We start from the raw sequence: 16,977 nt of genomic DNA on the forward strand, positions 1-16,977 counted from the left end.
CCTATGAGGAAACGATGTAAAGTAGAACCTTCTCTATTCCTGTGAGGGCTTCTTCACATTTCCTTGTTCTTCATTTAATGTGCAGTTTTGTTTTGAGAAAGCATTCCATGCCAATCCCAAATCACTTTTCAAGTTTCCTGAATGTGTTACTATTGCTTAGAGGTTACTGTAATATAAAAAGAACTCAGGCACAGATAGCAGAACACACACTAAAAGGAAGAGTCTAGGGACAGTATAACCTTGAACATGACTTTTTTTTTTTTTTTTGGTCTGTAGTTTTGTGGATGATTCTCAAATGTATTCTTTTAATGCAGACATGTACTCACATAACAAATATCAAGTAGGTACCTATTATGTGCTAGCAGCTGATGATACCAAATGTAGTGGCCTTAGCAACCCTCATGAAACCCACTGATTAACGGTAGAGGCAAAACGGTAAATAAAGAAATTACCTTAAAAAAATGCCAGTAGAAATACTTGAAACTTTAAGTATTTAATTTAATTTGATTTAAACATTTAAGCTTTAAGTCTCGAAGTCATAAAAGTACAGGCTTCAACTCAAAACGTGCAGTGGTGAGAGAAGTTGTCATTTCCATAAACAATTCAGAAATGAACTTTTCTTTTGAGCCAAAATAAAAATATAGGCCATCAGGGTTGTTCTCCTTTTCTGTTAAAACTTAAAATAATATTTATCATTTGTTCTACAGGTCTTGCTCTGGTTTCTGTTATTCTTACATTTTACATCAGATTCCTTCTTGATTCCTTACTTCACAATATTGAGTGAAACAATTATTATGTGTATGCCCAGCCAATACTGGAGAAGTATCAATAAAAATACTTCACAAAGAAAAATATATTTGGCATCTGTAATGCGATAGCATATTATGTTTATAGCTTGTATTATATTTAGTTCCTTAATTAATTAATTTACACCTACCTCATTGTACATCTTCTCATTTTAATAAATATGTACATATACATATATGATATTACTTTGCTATTTACATGTTTCACAAGTTTTCCTGAGTACAAGGTCATATTTTTTTTCATTTTTGATATCCCAAGTAGATAATATTTGATGCATCCCTAAAATATATATATTTTCCCAAGAAATATTTAATACCTAGATTCTTAGAGCCTAGACTTATAGTACTCATAATTTGATTTAGAATTCTTAAAATATTACACAGAAATATGCAATTTGTTTCATGACCTCTAACTTGTCTCAAATACATGAGTCTATCCAACCTACCCTGGATAGTCCACATTGAAAGATACTGAGACAATTTCCATAGGTACATAGAGAAACAAATCTTTCAAATTTCTCTTTTACCCTTTAACCACAGTTTTATTGGTCAGATCCTTTAAAAAATCAGGGTAAATTCATACGTTTATGTGTGGCTGTTTCTGGTTTCTATTCAACATGGCTTTGGTGTTCTGAACCAGAAGCTCCCTCCTGTAGTGGGAGTTGGCATGAACTTACTGGCCTCTCTTTCTCCTTCATCAGCCACTGAGATAAAGTGATAGCCCAAAGCATCTTTATTACTTCCAGTCCTCCTTTCCTGCTTTTAGCAGGGAGGATAAAATCCAAGATTCATGTTTAGAGGTTAAGAAGTGAAGGTGAAGCATATAGTAAAAGATGAGGTGAGCAAAAACTAACTAGCTTTAAAACAGGGTGTTAGCAGAATTTTTGAGGAAATTCCTAGTGAAAAATAGTGTGATGCTTTTCTTTCATTTGTTATAATTTGTTTATATGCTTTTCTTAGAGACCTATAGAGGTAGCTGCCTATAATTTAGGCGATGTTCTGAGTTATTTGACCATCATGGCATCTTAATATTATATACTAACAGCCTGATTCCACCATTATTTCCACTGCAAACCAAATTTAAATCTACTTGTTTTTTATATGTATCATCTTGCCTTGAAATGAAAGCATACTTTAGGATATAGTGTTAAGTTATGCTGTACTCTTGCTATCTCAAAATATGTTAAACTATCATTCAAGATCTTCTGTATATTGTTAAGCATATTTTAAAAGCATATATATATATATTTATATGTATATATACAATCAATCAAAGAATACTTGACAATATGTAGTTGTCGAACACCAAAATCCCACATTAAGCTGAATCCTATGAAAAGAAACACTTTTCAGCAAATTACTTATGATCATAAATATATAAAGCTAGATTAACAAAACAATGCACATTCCAGTTAAAAAAAACAACAACAACAAAAATGAGTATTTGTGCTTTACTTAGAGATCATACACTATGGATGTTAACCAACTTTTTTGGTATTATACAAAGTGACATACTGTGACTCCTACTGTAGGAAGTGAGTTTTTAGCATGAAAAATTATTACATTTCAATTTTTCTAAAAGGAAGTGTTGCCTTACAAAAAGTCAACAGAAGGAAGAAACTAATTTTTCAAGCTGAAGTAAATTCATACATGCTTTCTATTTTGCATTTGGTTATGTTTTAAAAGATTTCAAGTCTCCATTGTTCAGAACAGGCTTCATGACCACCTTTCAAGACACATTTATATCTTGGATTCAGCTAATTTACTCCATCATTGTTCACCTTTTTCTTTGGCGACATCACCTGACATGTTTTAATTTCAAACATCGAGAATATGAAAATGCTGTACTTTATTCATATGATGTGAATTTTGACACCTAGTCTATGTAATATTACCTGGAAGCCAATGTTTTAATAAACATTTCCTGAAAATCAGCATAGCATTTAAAAAGGTGTATCAATTCTTTTTTTTTTTTTTTATAAAGTTTTATTTATTTATTTGTCAGAGGGAGAGAGAGAGAAGGAGGAGCGAGAGTGAGCACAAGCAGACAGAGTGGCAGGCAGAGGGAGAAGCAGGCTCCCTGCCCAGCAAGGAGCCCGATGTGGGACTCGATCCCAGAACGCTGGGATCATGACCTGAGCCGAAGGCAGCTGCTTAACCAACTGAGCCACCCAGGCGTCCCAGGTGTATCAATTCTTAACTATAAATCCTGAAAAACATCTATCCATGTGACTTAATTAATTTTTAAGAAATATTCTTAAAAAAAAAGTGAGGTATGGAGGTAAATAATATTTGAATTATTGCTATATATTTCAAATATTTATTTGTTTTGTGGATTAAAATGTAAATTTTGTTTGGAGGGCTTAAAATTAGGAATTCAAAAATATTTAATGAGATATTCCAGCTGAGTCTGTGCTGATCTCACAGTTGCAATGCATAGAAATGGGAAATCTAAGAGACATCTGGATACACGAGATGACAGGAGTTAGTGACAGATGAAAAACTACAGAAAATCTAAAGTAAGTTTCAATCTTGTCAGGACAAAAAGACATACAATAGTTAGGCAAAGAAGTCAGTAGACTAAATGTAGGTGGATATATTAAATTTCTATTATAGTGGACATTCAAAGATTTTCTAAAGAGAAAGGAAATACAAGTGAAGGAATGAAGATAAGACTTTGGATGCCATGCCTTGAATGATGTGAAAAAAACATGAACATATGTTTTGAAGGATAAATATAACAAGAAAGGGAACAGCATATAAAGACATACACAAAGAGAGACACGTGTAGAGGAGGTATATGGAGGGGGTGAGAGAGAGCAAGAGAATGCAGCGTTAGAGAAGGTAATAGAGAAAATAAATTCTTGAATGGATAACATTGGAGAAATATGTCAAAGAGAAGGTAAATGGTGTGAAATCTAGAAAAAAATATGAATTTGGCTATGGATAAATTTTAACAATTCTGGAAGGAACAGAACTTCTCTAAGAAGTTGAGAAGTAAACATGCAGAGAGAAATAAGATATTGTTTTGGGGGGTTGTTGTTTTTTTTTTCTTTTTTGCTTTTTGTTTGTTTGTTTGTTTGTTTGTTTCAAATGAGAGAGATCTGATCCTATTTGAAAGAGAAAGGCTTCATTGAAAGGAGTGGATTAAGGATGACAGAAGAGTTATTGCATGAGATACCTGAGAAAATTAAAGTAGAGAAGATTTAAATCAGAAAGAAAACTTTCTCTGAGGTTATACTCACTTATTTTAAAACATTCACAGCATACATTCACACATCCTACTTTCTCATACCACATTATCACTATCACAATTGACCACTGAATCTATTTAATTGCTTTATTACTCACTGAAAACTTTGCCATCTTTTCCCTCCACTGCTGACATTCTTAGGGACTTCATGACTCATGTTGATGACCTTGAGAACATCTCAGCTCATATTCACCTCATCTGTTCCAGGGACCTATATTCCTCCTTTACCCCTACCTTACATAAGCAACGCCACACACTCATCTTAATTACCACATGGGACTGCTCTATTTCCAATTTTACCAATTCTGAAATAATCGCTTAATTTATAGAGTTGTCTTGGTCATTCGTGTCCTTACTCCTTACTCTCTGACTTTAATACACTGTTTTAGGTTTCCATGATTCTGTGACTAACTTCTAGACCTCAGCTCCTGACCAGCAACTCATGGTTATTCCATTACAATCCAGCTTTGAATCTGTCACCACCTGTTCCCTTTTTCTCTCTCTCTCTCTCTCTCTTTTTTTTTTTTTTTTTGCTACTGCTAAGGTGCTATTACTACTCTAGGTCATAGAAACATATAATTAGATCCTAGAAATCTATCCCAGCTGGATTCATGTTGTTTTAAGTTCTTTTATTCATATTCTAGTCACCACAATAGTTTTAGCAAAACTTACTTATCCGTTTAAAGCTGCTACCCTTACTCCTATGACTATCACCTATAAGCTTATGAGTTTCTTCAATTTCACTAATTTTAATTGCTAAAATATATTTTATTATTGCATCCTGTCTCTTTACTCCATCTCCAAAACTAGAGGGAGGAAGGAAGAGAAATTCCCCTAATTCAACGCTTCCACTTAAATTTACCTCACTTAATCCTTTCAATAACCAAAAAGGACATAGGCATTTGAGACTAAGATATTTCAGAAGACCTCAAAGGTAGGAGACATCCAAGTTGGGGTTCCAAACTCTGATGGTGCTCCACCTAGACACCCTCAGATCTTATTTCCTGTTTCTATATTCACCAGCCCCAGGTTCTGTATCCTTTTTCTCTAACAGTTCCCACAGGCACTTTTCTTGAGAGAACAGGAACTAGCAACTCTTCTTACACAAGCAATTCTGAGAGCTCGAAATCTTGGGAGTATAGGTCTCCCAAGGGTTGTCCTCATTCAGTGAATTGTTGGGTGGGAGTTTGAAAGCCAAATTCCCTTGCTCTCAAGTGAGGTTTATACTCCAGAGCTCCACAAGTAATCAGTGGAGACCTGGACCTTGCTCACAGTTGAACTTTTGTTTGGTCTCTTCCCCTTTCCTATCCTGATTCTCTCCCATTTCCTGAACTGAATTCTCATTCCAGGATCTGTTTCTAGGATACCTGATGTAAGACGCAAATTTTGTCCATCTGTTTTCTGGTCCACTATTCTCCCTGCCCCACTCTATTGCTTCTTCCTTGTCCGTGTTCTTCCAAAACTGCCTGAAATTTGCCTTTCCACCAGTTTCTTCCCCTCTGTCTATGAACATGTGGAGTACTCCTACACAGAGGAAAACTTTCTCCATACCCTACTATCTTCTCAACATTTCTATTGTTCCCTCTTTCCTTTGTTGCCCAAATTTCTGTCACTGTAGATGAAATATGCTAGTTCTACATTCTAATTATGTTTCATTTATTCATTCTTTATATTTGGCTTCTGTCTTTACCAATTTCCTGAAATTGATAACAATTAACAATATCACACTGATCATCAACTGCATGTTCTGTTCTTCACTTTAATCTCTCCTCAGATCTTTACTCCTGGCACACTCTTCTCCCTGGAACTGTCTCCCCTTGACTTCTATGATAGAGTAATTTTCTGAGGGCTTGAAATGGCCACTTTTCTTTCTCTTTGGTCTTATTGTTGATTTTCTTTTTCCTCTCTCTTAATCATTTCATCCCCTAACTACAAACATTCTTCATTTTTGTCCTTAGACTTCTTTTGTTCTGTATTCTTTTTTGGTGATCTCATTCACTACCATAGTTTATTGCAAAGTCTGAACCATTGGCATAAACCAAAGTGACTTTATATTTATCCAACTCTTGATTCCATATACTCTACTGAATATCTTTTTTCCAGAAGAATCCAGGACTTTCAAGACAATTTCAGTTATAAGAAAAAAAAATAATGTTAAGATTATTTTTTCAGGCATAAAAGACTGGATCTTTCTGAATCCAAACTGATTATTTCATATGTATTTTAAAATTTTTCCCTCTCTGCGGCTTTGATCAAACTCCTGCTGGCCTAAGGACTTACAGTGAGAAAGTGACCTTTTCTTTTCTTTTCTTTTCTTTTCTTCTCTTTTCTTTTTTTTTTCTTTTCTTTCCCCTTCCCTTCCCTTTCCTTCCTTTCTTTTCTTTTCACTTACTGATCTTTTATATTTATTTTAGTTTCCCCTTTACATATTTGCCTGTAGCTCTCTCCATTACTTGGCTTGAGGGTAAAGAAAGAACCCCCTCCCCCATAAGACTCTGTCTAGGCTGGTAACTATTTCTAAGAATTCCCTAATTTAAACAATGCTACAATTTCAATAAACTCTCATTACACTTCTAACCATTGCTTATGTGGAGGCTTTGGGGCCAGAGAGAAGGTTTAGGAGAGAGTCTAGGACCATTTTAATATTCACTTAGGAAAGTAGAGAAGGTGTTTGTGGTAATTGCTTTAATATGTGGAGAATGCTATTGTCTATTTTATGGCTCCAAGTTCTCCCAGCTACCTATAGGCTCTTCTCTATGTGGCTATACTCTTGCCAATGGCCTTTGGTTTGCCACTACCAATGCTTTGATTATTTTATTTCTTCTTCATATGATATATTTCCTCCCTATCTCAGAGACCTCTCTCCTTCAAGACTTCTCTGTAAAACCTTGACTAGGCATAACCATTGTTGCTACTACCCTCACTGTGATTACCTACTCTGATCATACGCAATCTCTTTTTTCTTAAAACTCAGTGTAACTTTATAAAGATCTTACAGAAATTAGGTTAACATGAGATTTAGAATAAGATGTAGGCTTGAGTCATGCTGATCTAGGCTTTTTAAACCTGAAAATGAATCTCACGTTACAATATGAGACTATCACTTTAACTGAAATTGTTTAAACAGAAAATTCATTGTGAACAGAAGCAGCATCTGATTTTTATACTATCATACTTAACAGTGCCTACCAGTGTCTTTCACACTGTAAGCAGTCCTATTTTGTCAAGATGTACTGAACTGAAGGCTGAAGAAGAGATGGAGATGCCCTGACGTGACCTTGCACCCAGCGTGCTGCACTCATAAATGTTTTTTTAATAAACTGACAGAAAGCAGAGTATATGTGGGTCCCTTTGCCTGATGTTCTCAATCATCCTAGAGAGAAGTATGTATGTTTTTCTGCTAAGATGGCTATAGAGTTATAAAAATATACTTAAAGAGAAGAAGACCTGGAACAACAACTTGGGGTCCTACACTATGTTTCAACAATAAATAAATAAATAAATAAGAAAACTACAGATTGACAAGCAGCAGCAGCAAGGGGCCTGCTAAATTGAACTGCATGAATCTATAATAGGCCAGGCACAAGACACTCTCGATCATATAAATGAAGTGTTGGGCTTATTACAAATACAAGGGGAAGAAATTCTTTATTGGAAACAAACTCATTTCCTATGTATCTCTGGGATTTCATAACATTCAAATTATATTTGTTCCTACCATTAGAATAATTATCCACAATAGAGCAATCGATCAAGTTTTCTCTATTGAGGCGATAATGATTTATTGCTTGATTATAAATTATAATTTAAAAAGAGATTTTTAAAGTACCATCACATTGCCAAAAGTACATTTTTATTTTTAAGTTTATGAGTGTGATATGGACATATTCAATTGAGTCATGTGTTATAGTCTTGGAATTAAACAGAAGCACACTCTTCCCTCACAGTCTTAAGATGTAATGGCATACACTTGGTTGTAGGCAAGGGCCTCCACAGGGGAAGGGGAAATCAGACTCACATCAAAATTATTTTATAAGCTTCTTCTCCTAATTTTTTTCCAGCATTTTCTCATTACGGCTTATCTTCTCTTTTACTTATACTTCTGATTTTTAAATTTTCATTACAGTTTTATCCTGAAACTGTTAAAACTGTTTTCTTGTATTTTGATAATTTTTGTAATGTTTTCCAATATATATGTATATGTGTGATACGTTATACACACATGCATATGCATACATTGTAGCATGACTTTCGTGTTTAGAAAAACCTAACTCTCCCACATATCAATTTGAAAGCAGAGTAATATTTAAAAATAGCTGACTCATTTTCCTTATCTGTTAAATAGAGGAAATAATACTACTTTGGGTTTGTTGTGAGCCTTTAAATATACTGAAAGGGTAACAGAATTCCTGATATATTAGATATAGGGTATATGAGAGAGACACCAAAGATCATACCAAGTGTTTTGACCTGAGCAACTGAAGTAACAGGACAGGCATCAACTAATGGAGGACTCGTAATTGTAGAGAAAGATTCAGTTCTGTTTTGAACCTGTTAAGGTTAAGATTTCTGGTGGATTTTCTTTTGGTTATCTATTGCTTCTAGCAAACCCCTCCAAATTTAAAGGTTTAAAACAACAGTAACTTACTTACTTCTGCATTTGCAATTTGATAAGAGCTCAGTAGTAACCATTCATTCCTTCTTCACATCCACTGTGGTGCCACCAAGGTGGAGGTGACATAACAGCTAGGGACTGGAATCATTTAGATTCACTCTCTCAACATGTCTAGCAATTGGTACTGGCTCTCAGCTCAGACCTTAGCTAGGATTGTTAGCTGGAACACCTACAGTGGCCCCTTCATGGTGTACCTTGGCTTCCTCACAGCAGAGTGGGTGGTTTCTAAGAATGTCCCAAGATAACCATGTAGAAGTTTTCTTTTCTTTTATGATATAGCCTCAGATTTTACATAGTGTCAGTTCCATAATAGTCAGAGATCCACCCAAACTCAAGCATATGGAAAAGATGCTCCACTTCTCTGTTTGGAAGTGTCAATATCACATTTTAAGGAGAGCATGTGTAATGGCAGATATTATTGTAATCATCTTGGAAAATAAAATCTGCCACAGATCTGTTTGAAGAAGTAGTACGTAACATAAAAATCTAGAGTTTAGAGTGAGGTGGGTCTTGCTTTCAACATTTTACAGTCTTTAACATTTAGGTGGGATGAGTCTACTGAAGAGAGAATGACACCAAGGACTGAGCCCTAGGGAACTCCAAAATTAAGGTGTCAAAGAGAGAATGAACTAAGAAAGGAGAGCGTGTTGGAATGACTACTGAAATGGAAAAATCAAGAGAATTCGTTTCCTTCTTCCTCATAATGTCTCTTTGAAATTCATTGAAATTCACTTCCTCAAGATCTGTCCTAGTAATAGAAACTGAGTTTGTTGAGAAACTGAGTTTGTGGTATATATTGTTAGGTCTGGGACCTCATGCAAGCCCTGTGATGAAACATAATTTGTTAAGTATGTCAAAATAATATCTTCCCTCTGTCTATTGACTGATCTAAAGATGGGCATGTAATCCATTTCTGATTAAGGGATAACAAAGGAATTGACATAATGCAAGTTTTTTTTTTAATTTTTACAACATAATCTTAGCCAGAAGTGGGACAAATTGCAGGTGTTATTTCTTTTTCTTATATTAATCTTCTTTATTTCCTTTTTCACTGTACTAATACAATGACTTAATTTTATAACATTTGTCAAGAAACTGAAGCAAATGAAGATATTGGAAAAACAACATACAACCGGTAACAAATAAGAAAGTTTGTAGACTTTCACAAGAGCCAATTTGATGTTTTACATAGATCGACTTCATTCTAAATCAGCATCATGTTATCTAATACACTATGGTTAACTTTCCCATCCCTCCAAAAAGAACAGGAGTTCTATTAACATAAAAACATCCACCCTTTAAAAACCAACAAAAAAACTCTGAAGTCAAATCATACTAGCAATGAAAGAAACACAGTGGTGGCAAGTTATATAAAGTTTTATAATAGGACGACTTCAATATCACTGCTTAAGAGAAAAACAGTTATCAGTCTGCATCTTATTCTTTACCAGCCACTGTACTAAACACTGGGGATAGAGAAATAAACCAAATGCACATGACTATTCTCCTCATAGCACAGTGAAGAATGGAGACATCATCCAGTCCAGTGAAAAAAAACAGAGCTACTAAGCAAATAAATATATGTAAATAAGCAAATATTAGTGCATGGGATTTAGAAGAAAATGAAAGTAATGAAAGTACTAGGTAATTTGATGTCACAGAATAGAACAATCTAATCTGTTTACAAAGCCAGGGAAGGATAAACAAAATTTGCAAAGTAAAAATAGGAAGGAAAACACTGCTGATCAAGGAAAGAGGTTGCTTAAAGGGTAGGAATAGAAAAGAACAGGAAGTATCCGAAAATATTTTTAAAACTACGTCATCCAACAGAGACTGACTGAGATATCACAAAGTGGCAGTAGCAGGAGTATGAGCCTAAGTCTTTACATAAGGCCTGATTAAGAAGGATCACAACAGAGGTGCCTGGCGGCTCAGTTGGTTGAGCATCTGACTCTTGACTGCTGCTCAGTTCATGATCTCAGAGTCCTAATCTCAAGGCTGTGAGATTGTACCCCTCATCGATCCCTGACCCGTGCACCGGAACCTCACATGGGTCTCCTCACTCAGCACAGAGTCTGCTTGCCCCTCTCCCGCTGCTCCTGGCCCACCTGCTCATGCTCTCTCTAAAATAAATAAATAAATAAATAACAAATAAATAAATAAGATACTAAAAAAAAAAAAAAATGAAAGAAGGATCACAACAGAAATTTGGGCTTTACACAAAAGTCAATGGGGATCCCTCAAAAGTATTAAAGCAAGATTTATATTAAAGGAAAAAAAATCACTGTAACCTTTAATGACATTAGGAGATGAACTGGGAAATTATTGCAGTGTTGTATGTGTAAGATAAGAACAGATTTAATTAAAGTGGGAGTTGCAAAGATGGAGAGTAGTAGATTGATAATATTTAGAAAAGAAGTATTAATGGAACTTGATGGCAGATTGAATTCATTTTAATTTTAGATATGCAAAGTTTGAGCGTCTATGAAACATCTAAATGGAAAAACGGAGATGCCAAAAAGGCAGGTAGACATATTTATCTGGGACTCAAGGGAAAAAAATACAAAGCTTGGGATGAACATGTTGTCTTAGCAATCATAGACTTTTAAATGGAAATTGAAGCTTTAGAAATATTGAAGAATGAGGTTGGGTATTAATCACTCATCAAGTAAGTAAATACCCATTTTGTAAACAGTTGTAGGGTAGAACTTTAAATTGAGAATCCAGAAACATGTTGGTATACTTACTTGGATTTACACATACATTAAAGAACTGTGTAATAAATATGACCTCATCAAATATATTCTAAAATATACATCACAGAGTGAAAATAAACTTTTCTTTTTTTGCTTAGGTAAAATACTGAGTTTCATTTCAAATACTATGAGTAAAAATAAATATTAATATGAACATCTGGATTTTTTAAATGAAACTTAAGAAAATTCACTTAAAACTCAAGATATATGTAAAGCTTAAAATTACCCTTTCTCTGGGTGCACAGCTATAGATCTTGGTTGATCCAGGCCTTGGGAAATAATTACATAACGGAAAGAGCCATTGAGTCTTGCAACTTCAATTAAGTTGAAACCATGATCTGTCCAATATATGTTACCTAGGAGAAACACAGGTGTGTTTATAATATGGTTGTAAGAAAGAAAAGTATTTATTATTTGTGGCTAAAATTAACTTTCTAAGCATTTGCATAACTATCAAGAAATCATATACTTCCTATTTTTTTAATGTGTACATTTCCTAAGCAGATAGTTGTAAATAAACTAATATGCAAATACTTCCCAATCTCATACATCTGTGGTTTAAACTATATAATGATACATTTCTATGCTAAAAATAAGTTGAAACTTCTCTCACCTAAAGAAGGGATCTATTTTAACTTTCTACTGACTCCAGGCAAAAGAGAACTTCTAACACGTTTGTTTACCTGCCTCACAGTTCCCAGGAGATTTGGGCAAAGTTAACACTACATAATCTACTTCTGCATAAAAACACTTGTCTAAAGACTCAAAAGCATTAGAAAGAATGAAGCCAAGAGCAAAAGAGACTATTTATCCCCGTGGCTAGAAGTACAAAAAACATTATTGTGAGTTGGAAACAGAATTTTTATGAAGGAGATTGAGATCCTAACAGAATAGGTAGGAAATGAGAATAGAAAAAACCATGGATTATACCAGCAATCCAGTCAATAGCTATCCCCTCCACTCTTCCCAAGCCATTGGTAATGATATCTTCTTTCCAAGTCTGATCTCTTTTAGCTCGGCTAATTTTATTGAAGCCCATGTCTGTCCAGTAGATGGTATCATTTTCTATGGATAAGACAGAAAGAAAAAAAAAAGCAAAAAACATACACATACACTATAAAAGATATCAATGTATGTATTAGGATCACATTGTATTACTATTTTGGGGGTTATCATCCTGGGTATACTAGGGTATAGATATTCTTCAGGACAATTCACTAACACAAATAGCAAGAAAGATATTAAAACAACATGAAAGAACTTAATCAAATGTTTTTTAAAAGTACTTTTGAAATATATGTGGAAATGATCTATCACATCCTTGATTGTTTTTTTCTTCATTTTTCTACTCATTTAACTCGAAAAATACTTATCGCACATTATTTTGCAACCCTGATGTCAAACCATGCTATTTTGGACCACAGTTTTTCCCTTCACACCTATACCTGTGTCTGAGTTCTCTAAATATAAAAAGAATACTACTGGAGGTAATCAACAAAGTCTTAAAGTAGAGAGAGAACAGAAAGAAACATAAGGGCATTTCAACTATATCAAGAGTGTTTTAAGCATAAGGTCATTCAAAATGTATAAAGTCTTAAAAATGCCCTAGCATTCAATTATTCCTTCTGAGGCACTAGTTTCCCAAATGTCAAGTACAGACCCCTTACATTATTTTTCAAACTCTGACTGTACAAATGGGCTTAAGAATACTTGAAAAATGGCTCTATGCTATTGCAGAGTCTTTAAATAACAGTGCTTTTTGAATATTTGAATGAAAAATGTGTCTAAAGATTCTAAATGAAATATATTATATGTGCATGCATATGCATAAAGGGTAGCGATTATAGACCAATGATTTTAAATATAGCCACCAGAAAGACACTGGGGACAAATCATTAAATAATAAATTTGCCACCAACTAAGTAAGTTTTTGTGTTGTGACCTACGTGGCCATTTGAAGAACAAATCCTTTAAGACCAATATAATTTCCCTCTGGCACAGTGACAGACTATGGAAATAAAGAAAAAGCAATTAGTATAATAAAGCCATTTATCAATAAGCTTTGAGATTCCATTTTAAGTATAATATAGTCCAAATTCTTTTGCCTAATTGGAAAAAGATTCCAAATCCCCTTGTTCTCAAGAATGGTAAGTCAAATATATAATTGTTTGAAGCAGAGAAGTACCATTTTCAAATATTTATCTGGAAAGCAAGAACTTGTTTGGTTTTTCCAATTTTGTTAAAGTATTAGTTAACATTTGAAAGAGTGAATCAGTGAAAAATAAACATTATTTTTTCATCAATACTAAGCATTATGTCCAAATTCTCTTCTGCAAATGTTAGATCCATGTATCTAACTGCCTTTTTTGTATCTCCACTTTTATGTAGAGAAGACGATCTTGGTATACAAAAGACAAATTCTGGATTTCTACATGCAACACTCTTCTCTTGCAATCTTCCACATTGCAACTCCACAACCCATGACGGTATGATGGATGATATCTCCATCCCCTGTTTCTTGGGCTAAAAACCTCATATTATCCTTGAATATGTTTTCTCAAACTTCACATCTAATCCATCACCCATATACTGTAGTGTCCAATCTATTACAAAGTATTTTTGGTTCTTTTAATTCTTTCAAATCATATCCATCATCTAACTACTTTTCACACTCTCTACTACTTACAGCGCAATCCAAAATACTATCAACTCTTGCCTAAAGCACAGTTGGCTCTTGAACAACCCAAATTTGAACTGTGTAGGCCCATCATACATGTTTTTTTCTTTTTTTTTTTTTTTTTTAATTTATTTGACAGACAGAGATCACAAGTAGACAGAGAGGCAGGCAGAGAGAGGGGGGAGCAGGCTCCCTGCTGAGCAGAGAGTCCAGTGTGGGGCTCAATCCCAGGACCCTGAGATCATGACCTGAGCTGAAGGCAGAGGCTTAATCCACTGGGCCACCCAGGTGCCCCCACGGTTTGTTTTTTTTTTTTCAATAAATATACTGAACAATATTTATATAGTCACAGACAGACAATTTATCCTGTAGGCAGATGATGTAAATTATAGCATCAATAAACTCAATAAAGTACTTTAAATGTATTTCTCTAATGATTTTGTTAGTAACATTTTCTTTGTCTAGCTTGTTTTATTCTAAGTATACAGTATATAATACATAGAACATACATACAAAATATGTGTTAAGCAACTGTTTATGTTATTGGTAAGGCTTCTAGTCAACAGTAGGTTCTTAGTGGTTAAGTTTGGGGGGAGTCAAAAGTTATATGCAGATTTTCAACTGCATAGAGGTCAGTTCCTTTAACCCCCACATTGTCCAAGGTCAGCTATATAGAAAATAGCTTTCTAACTTTTTGCCCAGCTTCATTTCCGCCTCAGTATTCCCCTTTCTTCCCTAGTCCTTTCTTTAGTTAGGGGCCATTGTTACCCTTTTAAAAAGTAAACAAGATCATTTCTCTCCTCTCCAGTCAAACTTTCTAATCATTTGTCATTTCATCCAAGGCACAATTAAAGTTTCTTCCCATTACCTTCATAATCTACCCATATCCTTCAACCTTCTCTCACTTGACATCCTTCCATTCTGGCCCTCACTCATTATCTCTGGTAACAGACTTTCTCTTCCTAACAGAAACCAAACACTATCAGTCTAAGTTCTTTACATTATTCCTTCTGTTTGGGAGCTCTTTCCTCAGATATCTGCATACCTCTGTCTTAGCTCAAATATCCCCTCCTTCTTACTGAAACTTTTTCTGACTACTCTGTAAAAAATTATTTCCTTGACATGTTCTACCCACCTCATCAAACCTATTTTTGTCCATAGCATTTATTACTGTCAAACCCTGTGAGGGTCGAGACTTTACTTTGTTCACTGCTTTATCCCTGGCACCTAGAATAATAATATCTGACACGCAGTAAGCTCAAAGTAAACATTTGTTGAATAATGAATGAATGTGATGTGCTATACAAAGACTGGCTGAAGGAGATATGGGGAAGACACAGAGTTTATCACAAGAAACTTTATAAGCTCAATGAGAAGAAGGTATGCATTTGAAAAAAAAATGACTAACAATTCACAATACTGGAGCATGGGCAGCATATACGTATTACAGGCAAGTAATCTTGCAAGAGTTCAAAGAAAATATTCACAACAATCTTCACAAGTAATAGGAAGAAATACCTTATTTCGTATGGGAATCTTACTTTTGAATTACCCTCTAATAACTCTGCCAGGCTGCAAATTCCTGTTGCATATAACCAAGAAACATTCTTCTTCACAAACACCACTACAGTTCACATATACTTTTATTATTATATTGAGCTGAAATCGGGGCTTTACATTTCTTCTTAGAAACAGACCATGAGAAGGTTGTCTGGGTGGCTCAGTTAGTTAGTGTCCAACTCTTGATTTCGACTCAGGTCATGATCTCAGGATCCTGGGATTGAGTGCCACTTTGGGCTGTACACTGAGCTTGGAGGCTGCTTGGAATTCTTTCTCCCTCTCCCTTTGCTCCTCCCCCCACTGATGCTCATTCCCTCTGAATAAATAAGTAAACAAACCCTTAAAAAAAATAAAGAATCAGACTCTGAGATAATTCATAGGTAGGGATTGCAACTGACCCAACTTTTACCAATGTAGTCACATGCACTGTAGATACTTCATGAATATTCATTTTGTGGGTAGTAGATTAATTTGTAACACTGAGGTTATCTCTAAATAGCCAAGTCCACTAGGTCAAAGCACTGAGGAACTGAAAAGTTTCCTTGTATTATTTCTATTAGATGTTTTGGGAGACTAGTGGTGGTGGTGACACAGTAAGAAGGATTTAAACAACAGAATTAAATCAGTCATTCATATCCAAATCTCTTTCTTATCAATTATTTCACATACATATTCAGACCTACACATTTTATATTGAGTAAGTTCACTAATACATAAGAATATGTTTTCTTAAAAAAGTGTATTTTCTAGTATCTGGGAATATCTGCAAAATAAACAAATTATGTCAAGACTGTCTTAATTAAGAATAAAATCAGACTGAAAGATGATAAATTTTACAACAAACAGTGAAGATACAAAATGGAAATACATATAAATATAGAAAGGGAAGAAAAGACTATCATAACAGTGTCCTGATACTTACTCCAAAACATATTTTTTTAACTTTAATTATCCTTATTCAACACATTCTTATAGAATATTTAGTGTGTGTTAAACATTATTATAGGCTTAGGAGTTTGGTGGTGAACATGATAGACAGTCCTTGTAATCACAGAGTTCACTTCTGGAATTAAATTAAAAATAAACTGTCTTGAGACATATGGTAATTGGTAATGTATAAAATAATCATAGGATTGGAAAATAGAATTTGTAATTTAAAGTAATAACAATTATAATTAGCTCCCCACAGATATAATAAGACACATTGGATATTGGTAACTATTTTCAAGGATTACATATAGAGAGATTGG

At 34.4% G+C, this 16,977-nt stretch overlaps 1 protein-coding gene across 1 annotated transcript in view; it reads right to left on the reverse strand.

Moving 5' to 3' along the window:
- LRP1B (LDL receptor related protein 1B) overlaps window positions 1-16,977 on the reverse strand; it is a gene marked incomplete at both ends in the record, with an annotated part of 1,929,835 nt that overhangs the window by 470,205 nt on the left and 1,442,653 nt on the right. Inside the window, 2 exons of the mRNA XM_080798957.1 lie at window positions 11,717-11,846; window positions 12,421-12,555. Of these exons, the coding sequence (XP_080655083.1) occupies window positions 11,717-11,846; window positions 12,421-12,555 (265 nt within the window). The remainder of the gene's footprint in view (window positions 1-11,716; window positions 11,847-12,420; window positions 12,556-16,977) is intronic.

This window comes from Martes martes (genome assembly GCF_963455335.1).
Source record: "Martes martes genome assembly, chromosome: 3".
In the NCBI taxonomy this organism is placed as follows: Eukaryota; Metazoa; Chordata; class Mammalia; order Carnivora; family Mustelidae; genus Martes; species Martes martes.